This window comes from Diceros bicornis, chromosome 5, assembly GCF_020826845.1.
Source record: "Diceros bicornis minor isolate mBicDic1 chromosome 5, mDicBic1.mat.cur, whole genome shotgun sequence".
NCBI lineage: Eukaryota > Metazoa > Chordata > Mammalia > Perissodactyla > Rhinocerotidae > Diceros > Diceros bicornis.
The window spans coordinates 38,673,346-38,686,235 of NC_080744.1; the positions used below are offsets into that span (position 1 = coordinate 38,673,346).

A 12,890-nucleotide genomic window follows, 5' to 3' on the forward strand; every position below is an offset into this window, starting at 1 on the left:
TGGGGCAAGAGGCGGACAGGCTTGGCTAAAACTAAACTTGGGGATTATCTGAGGTTTCACTTGGCTAGGATTTCTGTCCCTCAGCCACGCTCTTTCTCACACACAGGGCTGTAACTTCCTGCAGAGGGAGCTGGGCCAGGACAGGGCGAGCGCTCACCTGGCCCAGCAGTTGTCTAGCAGGTGTCCCAGGTGAGCCTTAGAAATACCTCTCCACAGGAATAACACTTACCCACGGACCCAGCTCTAGAGCCACTTGGTAATAATCTCGCACTTCAGATACTACCTTTTTTCTCTGGACCTCACTTTCCTTACAGGTAAAATAAAATGAGGGTTTTTTTCCCCCAAAGTGCCCTTTAATGTTCCTTTCAGCTCTGTTTTCAGGGAATGTTCTCTGGATCCCTGCTCCTCGCCAAGTCCTCACCCAATGAGACCTCACTCCCAGGATTTCGGGCACCAAACTTCTATTTAAATTGTTGACAACCAGCACCTTGACCTTCACTAATAGGTCCTTATGTGGACTCTGAGTGCCAAGGCTAAAGACTGGGTCCAACCAACCCAAGTCCAAGAAGTCTGGCCAGTGGTTGAGGTTCAGGCTGCACGGGGGTTCCTTCATGCTTAGGCTCTGAGCCAGGAAGCCCCCCAACCTGGGACCCTGGGCCCTGTGAACTGTTAGAAGGATCAGAACAGGAAGGCTGGAGGGTTCAGGATTGCCCCAGAGCCACAGCGCTGAGCTCGGTGCTCTAGAAAGGAGGGGGGTTGGGGGGAGGCACCACCCGCCCAGTGAGGTCATGGGAAAGCAGCTCTGGCGCTGACACCTGGGGAAACCCGTTTTCAGGCTGCTTCCCACGCTAGCTCTCCTGGGAACTAGCTAAGCCCCAAGCAGGGAGCTCCAAACCTGCCTCCCCAGTCCAGTTCCCATCACACTGTCCCATTAGTCCAGCCCCCACCTTTCAACCTAGCCTCAGTCCTTCGGTACCCAACCTGTCTCTAGCCACGCTACTGAGCCTTGAGGGAGCAACAGGCTGACTGCTCCAGGAAATGACACAGACAGCAGCTTCAGAAACTTAAGACTTTATTTGCAGACTCTGCACTGCTCTATCTTCTAGGCTGTGACCTTGGAGAAAGAGGCGACCCCAGCCTCCTCCTTCAGGCTCTAGTTTGCAGCTCCTCCCCCTCCTCTTGCTGGGCCTTGCCTCTCACTTCCTGCCCCACTCCTGGCCCAGCCAGTTTGGGCAGTGCCTAGGGAGCCCTGAGACTCAGTTCTTCCCAGGGACCAGCCCCGCCCTCCCTAGCCTTGGGGGTTGAGGGCAGCCCAGGTGTCAGCCTTGCTCCTCTGCTGCCCCACTTCTCTGCTCTCCTTCTCCTTGCTCTTCGTACTTCCAGGCCTAGCCCTCTGTTTCGCCTCCTCCTCCCCAGTCTGCCTCCAGTCCCAAGGCTCCAGGGCCTTGCTTCCTGCTCCCTCTCAATCTCTCACTGATCTTTGTCTTACTAGTCCATCCCAAACTTCTCTCCAAATCAGAGCTGGACACCTTCCAGCCCTTCAAGATTCCCAGCTGTTCCCCAGGCTCTTCCTCACCCCTGTGACAAGGAAGGGGTGGAGACCACAAGGGGTCCTAATTCAGCCAGGCTGATGTGAGGGCCTATGATAAGAAACTGGGAATTGGATCCCAAACTGTGTGAAGGTGGCTGACATTGTTAGAACCACCCCATGAAAACCAAAGTGCTGGGATTTCTCTGAGAGCCTTGACCACAGAAATCCAAGTCAGAGCTTTCCTTCCTCCAGGCCCTAGGCTCACCCTGGCATGTAAGTGTGGGCAGTTAGAGGCCCGAGTCCCCACAGTGTTCATAAGGGAACTGAGTCCTATGGAGTGGCCTGGCTCTGCCAGTAGCCCCCTCAAAGGCCCCTTGCCCCAGGTTCCAGAAGTCTGTGGCCGGTGGCCTACTGCTCCCTACCCTGCGATAGCAGTTCAAACAAAGCAGAAGAACTTCTTCCAGCGGCAGCGGGAGAGGGTGCGCACACCTTTGGCATTCAGCTTCTTCTCCAGCCGGGCTTTGTGCTCGATAGCACTGAGAATGGCCGAGTCAAACACCTCCTTCAAGTTCTTCTGCGTCAAGGCGGAGCACTCTAGGTAGCAGCAGGCCCGGATCTTCTCCGCCAGACCCTGAGCCTGAGGTTGGGGCACGGGGCCCTCCCGACCCCCCTGGTCCAGCTGAATCAGAACATTGACATCGTCCCTCAGGTCGGCCTGGGTGCCCACCAGCAGCACGGGCGCCTGGGGGTTGTGAGTGCGGATCTCGGGCAGCCATTTCTCTGTGATGTTTTGGAAGGAGCTGGGCTGCACCACGCTGAAGCAGGCCAAGAAGACATCAGTATCCGTGTAGCAGAGGGAGCGAAGACGGTCAAAATCTTCCTGGGATGGGAAAGCCAGGTCATTAGTAGTCATTAGTAGTCATTCCCTGCCACAGAAAGCAGGAATCTGCTCATCACCGGGGGTGGGAGACCTGAGACTCGTAACCAAGGGCCCAAGGCCTGCTCCATTCCTGATAGATCTGGGGTCCTCCCAGCTTCCAGCCCACCTCCCCTCAGCCCAGTAGAGGCCGCTCCCAGCTTCTCACCTGTCCCGCTGTGTCCCAAAGCTCAATGCGCACGGGGGCTCCATCCACTAGGACTTGCACTGCAGGGGCGGGGCGGGGGATAGTCGGAGTGAGGAAGAGCGTCCCGCGGGGGATAGTCGGAGTGAGGAAGAGCGTCCCGGGTCCCAGCAGGCCTCACCAGCGCCACCTCGAGGTCTACTCCCGCCTCCCTCCCCGGGGGCTTCCGTGCCCTCCCGCCTCGGCGCGGGCCCCAGCCCGCAGGTGCACAACCCCACGTCCAGCCACGCGGCCGTTGAACGTACCGGAGAAGGTGTCCAGCGCCGTGGGCCGGTAGCGCGCGGGGTACCCATTGCAGGTGTAGCTGACGATGAGGCTGCTCTTGCCCACGGCGCCGTCGCCCACCAGCACGCACTTGATGCCCAGCTCCGGGGGCGCGCTCCCCCGCCGCGGGGGAGGGGTCGGGGCCCGGAGCGGGGACGACTCGGCCTCGCTCAACTCCCGCGGGGGCATGGCCCGCTCCGGGGACAGCCCGGAACCAGGCTCCGCTGCGCTGAGGGAAGCAGGTTCCGCGGGCTGCCTCTGACTGAGTCCGCCGAGGCCGGGCACGCCGGCCCGCCGCTATCCGCGGGTATATCTGGGGCGCCGCCCACCTCATCTGCATATCCCCAGCGGCCCCCGGACCACGCCCACCCGCCCGGCCTCCTCCAGGACCTCCCTCTGCAGTGCGCCCGCCAGGCCAGGCAACCTCAAAACACCGGGAGAAAGGAGCGGCGGCCGAAAGCTGACGCTCAGAGAACCACACAGGTACGAGGACAAAGAATTGCCAAAATGAGGCAGATCTAAGTATCTTGGCAAAGGAAGATATCCAGGATTTATTGTTGGGAGGAAGAAGCAAGTTGTAGGACAAATAATGCAGTATGTTCAAATTAAAACAACTATACAATGTTGGTGCGAGTACAAAAAAGTCAGGATAATAATTTTATTAATTAAAGAATGATTTTTAAAAATATACAGATCATGAAGATAAACTCAAGCCTGAACACAGCAGGCAGGAATGCATCGTACTCCTGTCCACAGAAGAGCTTCGCTCGGCTCAGCTGAAGGAACTCTGGGAGCTGGAGAAGCTGGCTGGGGAGGGTCCTCAGGGACAATTCTCCATTGGAATATTTTCTAAATCCCCCAAATCCCTAATATTATCTTCTTCATCATCATCATTAAAAGCGCCTAGTAATTACCTATTTGCAGATGCAGTTCTGGGCCGCCCACTGACCTCGCCCTAGGAGTCAACAGACTGAGACAAGATAGGAAGGTCACCAAGAGAGCAAGCAAAGAGGAGCCTGATGTTAATTTCATCTCTTTATTGCAGCCACTCTAAGTGACACCAGGCCCAGAATCCTTTCTCTGAACCCCAACGTGGTCTTTCATCTCAACCTATACAAAGATGGTTGAAAACACCTGCGTCGCTGCAGAGAGTGTTGGGAGGGGGAGGGGTGCTGCATATTAGAGAAAAGAGATAATCCTAATTCTCAAACAGTTGGTAGTATAAAAATCCATAAATCCAGGGTCTGGCCCCGTGGCACAAGCGGATAAGTGAGCACGCTCCGCCGCAGCGGCCCAGGTTTCACCGTTTCAGATCCCAGGCATGAGCCAATGCACCGCTTGACAAGCCATGCTGTGGCAGCGTCCCATATAAAGTGGGGAGGAGGATGGGCACGAATGTTAGCCCAGGGCCAGTCTTCCTCCGCAAAAGAAAAAAAAAGAGGAGGATTGGCAGATGTTAGCGCAAGGCTGATCTTCCTCACCAAAAAAAAAAAAAAAATCCATAAATCCAAATGTCTAAATCTATTGGGAAAAGTCTCAAGACCCCTGATTTTATTTATTTATATTTCTTTTTTTTTAGTCAAAAGTTGAGGACAATAGCTAGAAAATTGCTGATTTAACCATTAAAATCTTGACGATGGAGAAATGGTAGGATCCCCAGTATCCACTTATACATCCCAATGTCTGCTTCCTGCATTCTCTATGTCCGAATGTCTGGGGATGCTAATAATCCCTAATTTTAGCCCCAAAGACTTCTCAGACACATCCACATAAGTTTGTTCATCTAGCAAGTGAAAGAAGGCCCAAAGTGTTGTCTTGCCATTTCATCCCCCAGAAGATCCAAAAGCTGTTCTTTTTGTTCTCCTGGAAAGGGAGGCAAGAATGGGGATTTGAAAAGACCTGGACATCAGGAGACCTGTCCCAGTATTCCTAGTTCTTCAGCTCATTAGCTGTTTGACTCCTGGGAAGTCACTTGATCCATCTCAACGCTATGAAATGACAGGTGAAGGATGTCCGTTCCTGAAATCCTTCCGGTGCTAGCAATCTGTGAGTCAGGGAACCTAGGGAAGTTGCCCCAGCCCAGGTGTCTGGGACAAAATTACTACACACACACAGGCTCTTTTTCCCGGTGCTCTTGTCTTTTATGCAAGTTTTAATAATAGTTTTATTGTAGCTGTAAATTTGAGGTTAATCCTGTTTAATCCTTTCTGCAGGTAGAAGGGGTATAAATAATACACAAATGGGGGGAGATGTCTGCTGGGCATGGGTAAAAGCCCTGATGGCCTGCGACAGGCTATTCTTCACTGGGCCCCTGGGTGGGGAGACTTTCTGATCTAGGTCCCTCTCTCTGAGCTGGTTTAGGGACAGTCTTCTCAGCAAGAGGGGGAGGGAGGAGGGAGGAGACAACCTGGGGAGCTGGTGAGTCACCTATTTCTCAGCTAAGGACTTGCAATTCTGGCTGCTACGTCTGGGAAAGTCCCCTCCTAAGGGTTGCTTGAGTCTTATTCCTGTCCACCTGACAGATCATCTGTCCCAACATCCAGTCAGACCCACATTTGCTAAGATTAAAACTTGGCCCTGACATTCTCCTTGGAGAAATGATTGATTCTAGGCCTGGGGCAGAAAATATATAAGATGAGCCTGGAGCATTTTGCAGTACAGAAAGTAAGGAAGTGCTGAACAAACAAAACGACAGGAAGATGGAGATAACGTGAAATAGACACAGAAGCCAACTGACAGAGCTTCCAAAGGCTAAATCTGGAAGAATTTGAGCAACAAAATAAAGTAGTATTGGATTATAACCCAACGTATAAAATAAATATCCACAAGTCTATTCTGATATAAATAATGATTGTTTACATAAATAAATGGAGGTTAATAGACAAATGTCCCGTGGAGAATTCCAAATAACATACGTAGATACTCCACCCTCAAAGAGGAGTGTAAACCTCCTCTCCCTAAGTGTGGCCTGTGCATAGTGACTTCCTTCCAAAGAGGACAGTGTGGAAAGGATGGGAAAAAAAAAGAGTAACTTTATGTGGAGAATCGTGACAAACACTCCCTCAACCAGGTGATCAAGATTAAAATCAGCATTGATAAGTCAATTCGACATTTATGTACCCTTGATATGATGTGATGAGAATGGCATTTTTCCTCTGTGGTTTTCCTCGCAAGAACCCCAGTCTAATTACGAGAAAAACATCAGAAAAATTCCAATTGAGAAACATTCTACGAAATGCCTGCCCAGTCCTCTTCAAAACTGTCAGCATCATCAAAAACAAGGAAAGTCCGAAAAACTGCCACAGTCACGAGGAGCCTAAGGAGACAGGACAACTAAATGTGATGTGGTGTCCTGGATGGGATCCTGGGACAGAAAGAGGGCATTAGGTAAAAACTAAGGAATTATGAATAAAATGTGAACCTTAGTTAATAATACTGTATCAGTGCTGGTTCGTTAATTGTGACAAATATACCATACTAATATAAGATGTTCATAACAGAGGAACCTGGGTGTGAGGTGTGTGGGACTTTCTGCACTATCTTCTCAATTTTTCTGTAAATCTAAACTGTTCTAAAATAAAGTTTATTAAACAAAAAGCTAAAACGTGGCCTTGACATTGAATCATTGCAGTAATAATATTTTGTTTCCAAAATGTCCAACACAGCTGTATAGGGCTTTAGACTTGTAAAAGTGCTTTATTGGGCCAGCCCCAGTGGCCTAGTAGTTAAGTTCAGTGCGATCCACCTCTGTGGCGCCAGATTTGGTTCCTGGGCTTGGACCTACACCACTCTGTTAGCAGCCATGCTGTGCTGGTGGCCCACATAGTGAAAAATAGAGGAGGATTGGCATGGATCTTAGCTCAGGGTGAATCTTCCTCAGCCAAAAAAAAGAAAAAAAAATTAAATTAAAAATAAAAGGCATATAGATATAGCAAAGGAAGAAGTAAAATTATCTGTATTTGCAGATGATATGGTCTTGTAACAGAAAATCCTAAATAATTTACTAAAGAAACTATTAGAACTAATAAATGAGCTTAGCAAGGTTGCAGAATACTAGACTAATACATAAAAAAATAAAAGTGCTTTATTTTGCCCTGTCTTATAAGAATTCAATGAGGGCTGGCCCCGTGGCTTAGCAGTTAAGTGCTCACGCTCCACTACTGGCAGCCCGGGTTCGGATCCCGGGCGCGCACCGACGCACCGCTTCTCCGGCCATGCTGAGGCCGCATCCCACATACAGCAACTAGAAGGATGTGCAACTATGACATACAGATATCTACTGGGGCTTTGGGGGAAAAAAAGGAGGATTGGCAATGGATGTTAGCTCAGAGCCGGTCTTCCTCAGCAAAAAGAGGAGGATTAGCATGGATGTTAGCTCAGGGCTGATCTTCCTCACAAAAATAATAATAATTAATAACAAAATTTAAAAAAAAGAATTCAATGAGATTGCTGGGAGTGGGGGGGGCTCTGAGTGTACTGGGGCCCAGAGGAGTTAGGGGACTTGCCCCCAAATCAAAGAACTAGTAAGTGGCAGACAGTCCCAGAACCAGCAGTCCATAGGTCCACCCTCGGGTGTGGTCAAGTTCTTAGGCATTTCTGTTAATCTCTTATCTTATTTTAAATTACCACATACCTTGTGATATCTACAGAAAACCTCAACTCAACAAGAATAAACCAAAAGAAATCTATCCCTACCCCGCCACTGTGATTTCCAACTGTTGAAAAAGGGATTAACAAAAGAACACCAGTTGGGAGGAAGAATTTATTCAAAAAATTGTATGCAGAGGCTCCGTGTGAGCGAAATGCACCTCGGTGTCTACTTCTGCATACCCCACTCCAAGGCCCCCAGAGCAGGCCTGCTGCTCAGAACGAGTCCAGAGACTCAGATGGGCAGACCAGAAAGCTTTGAAATAAAAAGAATTTTATATTTAACAGTTAATTTGTCAATAATACCTCAATAAAGCTGGGGGAAACACCCACCTATTCGCCCACATACTAACAATAACAGTACTACAATAATTAGACTGCACACTCTCTGAGTTTTCCAGCTAATTAGGTTATCAGAGGAGTGCTTGTGTCCTGGGAGGGAGTTGGTGGCAAACTCAGCGTCCTGGGCTGAGGCTGCCTCATGGTGGCCCCAGGACAGGATCCTGCTAGCCAGCCTTCCAGCCCCCACGGTCTCCACCCCCTCCACATCATGTCGTCTGCCCCCTGGGCTTCTGCTCTGTCCTGCCCCCTCCCCCACAACCAGCTTAGCCTCTGCTTCTCTCTGCCTTTCTCTCCACCTCCTCTCCATCCAGCTGATCCCAACTACTAATGCCCCCCTCAAACCTCTCTTTCTTGCCCAGACCTTGCACTCAAGCTCTGGCCGGTAATTTTGAAACACCTGCAGGAGTTGCCACCCAAAACGTTCTTCTAAAAGGATTCCCAGGGGGCGGCCTGGTGGCACAGTGGTTAAGTTCGCCAGTTCTGCTTTGATGGCCCGGGGTTCGCAGGTTCAGATCCCTGGCATGGACCTACGCAAGGCTTATCAAGCCATGCTGTGGCAGATGTCCCACGTATAAAGTAGAGGAAGGTGCGTGCAGATGTTCCTATGCACGGCTTATCAAGCCATGCTGTGGCAGATGTCCCACATATAAAGTAGAGGAAGGTGGGTGCAGATGTTGGCCAAAAAGAGGAGGATTGGCAACGGATGTTAGCTCAGGGCTAATCTTCCTCATACAAAAAAAATAAAGTAAAAGGAGTCCCTTCTCTTTTCATTAATTGGGCTCCCCTCCTAACTTCCTTATTTCTGACAGGAATAGCACAATTCTCTCAAGCTAATGGAAGGAGCTGGAGCTGAATGCAGATCTTCCTCGACTTATCGCAGGGTTACCTCCTGCCTGATAAACTCATCAGAAGTTGAAAATATCGTTAAGTCAAAAATGCCTTTGATACACCTAACCTACCAACATCGTAGCTTAGCCTAGCTTACCTTAAACACGCTCAGAGCACTTACGTTAGCCTACAGTTGGGCAAAATCATCTCACAGAAAGTTATTTTATAAGTGTTGGGGGCTGGGCCCAGTGATGTAGTGGTTGAGTTCACGTGCTCCACTTCAGCGCCCCAGGTTCTCGGGTTAGGATCTCCAGCGTGGACCTACACACCGCTTATCAAGCCATGCTATGGCGGTGTCCCAAATACAAAAGAGAGGAAGATTGCCGCAGATGTAAGCTCAGCGACAATCTTCCTCAAGCAAAAAAAAAAAAAAAGAAAAAAAATGTTTTGAATATCTCATGTGATTTATTGAATACGGTACTGAAAGTGAAAAACAGAACGGTTGTATGGGTACAGGATGGTTATAAGTGTATTGTTTGTTTACCCTTGTGATTAGTGGCTGATTGGGAGCTGCAGCTTGCTGGTGCCGCCGAGCATCACGAGATAGTGCTGTACTATATCAATAGCCTGGGAAAAGATCAAAATTCTAAATTCGAAGCATGGTTTCTACTAAATGTGTATGCTTTCACATCATCGTAAAGTTGAAAAATGAACCATCGTAAGTTGGGGACTGTCTGTAGTCTCCAAACCTCACAATGCACTTGGTCCCCTTCCTCTTCTTCCCCCTCAGTCCTCAATCTTTCCGTTGAAGTAGTTGACTCTCCCCTTCTTCTTGGCATCCTTCGCCTCAATAATCACCTCCTACCTGCCTCCCTGTCTTTGTGTTGTGTGTTCACTCAAGCTTCCTAAGACAACCTATTCTTCTGTCACTCTCCTACTCAAAAACCTACAGTGAGTCCCTGTTAGCCACAGGGCAGAGTGCTCGAGTCCTTGACGAGCATCCCTCATCCTCCAGTTAGAGCACACCTGCAGGATGGGATGAGCAGCCATTGAAAGTGATTCTTAAGAGAATTTTCAATGACATAGGAAAATGTTAAAAGATAATGTTAAATGATACAGAATTATATACACAGTTTGAGTCTAAGTATTTTTTTAAAAGCATACAGTTAGAATAAAAGAGAGTCCTATACGAAGGACATGTACCAAAATGTGGGGAGTCTTTACCACTAGGTGGGGAACTTTTTGCCTGAGGTATAATGATCACTAAGCACATGTTAGCTATTAATATTGTGCTGCTTATCTGCATTTTCTCCTTTTTCTACAATGGACATGTTACTTTTGTAAAGAAAAAAGTTACTGAAATTCAAAAAACTATTTATTGTATATTTAGAAACAAAAAGATAGGTGAAATGCACCAATGATTACCTCTGAATGGCACGATTATGTATAGTTTTTCATTCGTTTGTTCATTCCACGAGGTTCTTTGCGAACCCACGGAGGGCCAGGCACTGTGGAAAGTGTGTAGGGCAGAGTGGTGAACAAAACAGGGCTCCTCTGTTCCCTCGACCCTGCTCTGCCCCACAGCAACCCCTTCTTCTCCGAACTCATTTTCTGCTTCACTAATTTTGAGAACACTATGTTTCCTGGGTGCATATCTCATACTTAAGCAGCTTGAGGACAAGGAAGGTCTTATACAACTTCTGTCTCTTACTGCCCCAGCTCGGTAGCATCCCACTTAGCAGGAGCTTATTTACTATTTGTGGAATGAATGGTGTGGCATGGTTGCCAAATGATTAAAGGACTGGTGGGCAGTCTCACCTTCCTTGATGCCACAAACACTTGTCCAAATGGCCAAGCCCTGGGCCCGGCCAAATCCTTAGTTGCTTCTCCCCAAAGACCAGCTCTGCTGGCCCAAAGCCTCCTCGGGGCCAGAAGCTGGGCCCTGATACCTGAGGTCCCTTCAAGTCTCTGGGGTTGACCCTATAGAGCATGAGTTATCCTTTGAGGATGATGATGATGATCACGATGCACATCAGCAACTTTACAAAAGGAGGACCCAATAAAACAGTGTTCAATTAATCATGATATCGCTCCAAATTCTCTTCTTGGCATTGCTTATATAAATTCACATTTTACATAGTTGTAATCAGGGATGATATTTAAATTATTTAACAACTGGTACTGCCTCAGAAAGATGGTAGCCCTTGTGCTGGAGCAGCTTTTTAGAAGACCTCTGGTGTGCCTGACATGAACCCTTTCGAGGCTGGGTCCTGGGGAGAAGAGACGGGGCGGGGCACACTCAGGGAGGTGGATATTTTAACAACTGGTGTGGCTATACCGGTATGCACCTGCTGAACTTCATCCGTCTTCATCCTTCACTCTCATTTGGAATGAGTGTGAACCAAGCAAAGAGGGCTGGGAAACAGCCTGAAGAAACAGCAGGAGTCACGGCCAAAGGGGAAAGAGCCTGATCCACTTCGGAACTAAAACTAGCTCAGCCTAGGGGAAGAAGTGAGTGGTGAGAAATGAGCTGGAAAGGGAGGCAGGAGCCAGATCCAGGTCACACCACAGCTTCTCTTTTCCTTCGGGGTTATTTCACGGGGAGCAGCTAAGCCTACGGTGACCAGGACTAAGGGGTGTCCCAGGACACAGAACTTTCCATGCTAAACCCAGGAGGGTTGGTTACCCTAACTTGCTCTCTTTTTGCTCCTGTGAGTGCTCTAGCCTGCTTTTCAGAAAGACCGCAGCAACTGAAACTAGAAATAGAGCAGAATTTTCCAAACTGACGTGAAATCAGCTTTCACTATTTTTCGTGAAAGTACTGATATGAAAGGCACTGGTTTTTGTTCACATTTAGGTTTGTATAAAGCTAGCATTTCTAAATCAAATTCCTTTCCTCTCCTTTATCTCAAATTACAATTTTGTCAACAAGAGACAAGTTAGCTTGATGATCAAGAGTATGGGCTCTGGACCCATGTACCTGGATTGGTATCCAGGTTGTCTCACTTACTAGCTGTTTTCTTCTCCAGACCTCAGTTTTCCTGTCAGTAAAATGGGATTACAATAGTACCTATCTCATAGAACATTGTGGGGATTAAATGAATTACAGAGAATGCTTAGAATAGTGCTCATATAGGGGCCGGCCTCGTGGCTTAGCGGTTAAGTGCGCAAGCTTTGCTACTGGCAGCCCAGGTTCGGATCCTGGGCGCGCACCGAGGCACCGCTTCTCCGGCCATGCTGAGGCGGCGTCCCACATACAGCAACTGGAAGGATGTGCAACTAGGACATACAACTATCTACTGTGGCTTTGGGGGAAAAAAAAAAAAAGGACGAGGATTGGCAGTAGCTGTTAGCTCAGAGCTGGTCTTCCTCGGCAAAAAGAGGAGGATTAGCATGGATGTTAGCTCAGGGCTGATCTTCCTCACACACACACACAAAAATAGTGTTCATACAGAGAATGCTCTGCTAGGGGCACTATTGTTATATTATCTTCCCTCTGGGTCAGGTGAGTTTTTTCAGTGAAGTCATGGCCCTGCCTGAGAATGAATAATACAAATTTGTCAGGTAGGGTAAGGTTCAGAATTTTGTCTTCTGTGACCCCGATAGGGAAAACAAAGAAATTAGCTTTTATTCAAGTCATCATTCCAGTATACTGGTACAGTCGTCCCTTGGTCTCTGCAGGGGATTGGTTTCAGGACCCCTGTGGACGCCAAAATCCGCGGATGCTGAAGTCCCTTAGCTGGCCTTCTGCAACCGCAGGTTCCACATTCACGGATTCAACCAGTCGCAGATGGTAAACACAGAACACGATCCTCGGTTGGTTGAACCCGCGGTTGGTTGAACCCATGGATGCCGAGAGCTGACTCCTAATCAGTCCTGCCTAATGCCTCCCCTTTTTTGCCCTTGGAAATCATACATGCACTTCAAGTCTTAGCTCCAGTTCACCTGCTTTCATACACCAATCCTCTCTCTCCTTGGCCGAGCCCTTACTGTCTGCTGGCAGCTATCACATGGATTCTGAGGGGTAAGAGCTGGTGGATCCGTATCTACGAGTTCCCTAAGACACCTCTGTATTCCTGTGCTCAGGAATGTTTGGGTTATTCCCCACAATCAGCTTCTGTTATATCAAAGCAAAATGCCCACGCTTCATAATTAGG

The 12,890-nt window shown here is 48.6% G+C and overlaps 1 protein-coding gene across 1 annotated transcript; it reads right to left on the reverse strand.

The window, feature by feature from the left end:
* Positions 1–1,055: 1,055 nt before the first annotated feature.
* Positions 1,056–3,175, reverse strand: RHOV (ras homolog family member V). Its single transcript, XM_058541259.1, has 3 exons — positions 2,898–3,175; positions 2,617–2,675; positions 1,056–2,411 (listed from the first exon to the last, which is right to left on the reverse strand). Exons 1-3 carry the CDS (start codon positions 3,103–3,105, stop codon positions 1,968–1,970), a joined length of 711 nt encoding a protein of 236 aa, XP_058397242.1. The 5' UTR covers positions 3,106–3,175; the 3' UTR covers positions 1,056–1,967.
* Positions 3,176–12,890: the final 9,715 nt, after the last annotated feature.

Coding starts and splice junctions, on each gene's coding strand:
- RHOV (XM_058541259.1), bottom strand. CDS start 3,105: ATGCCCCCGCGGGAGTTGAGCGAGGCCGAGTCGTCCCCGCTCCGGGCC. Junction 2,676..2,897: donor GGCGCTGGACACCTTCTCCG/GTACGTTCAACG, acceptor CCGCCCCTGCAG/TGCAAGTCCTAGTGGATGGA. Junction 2,412..2,616: donor TTTGGGACACAGCGGGACAG/GTGAGAAGCTGG, acceptor TTCCCATCCCAG/GAAGATTTTGACCGTCTTCG.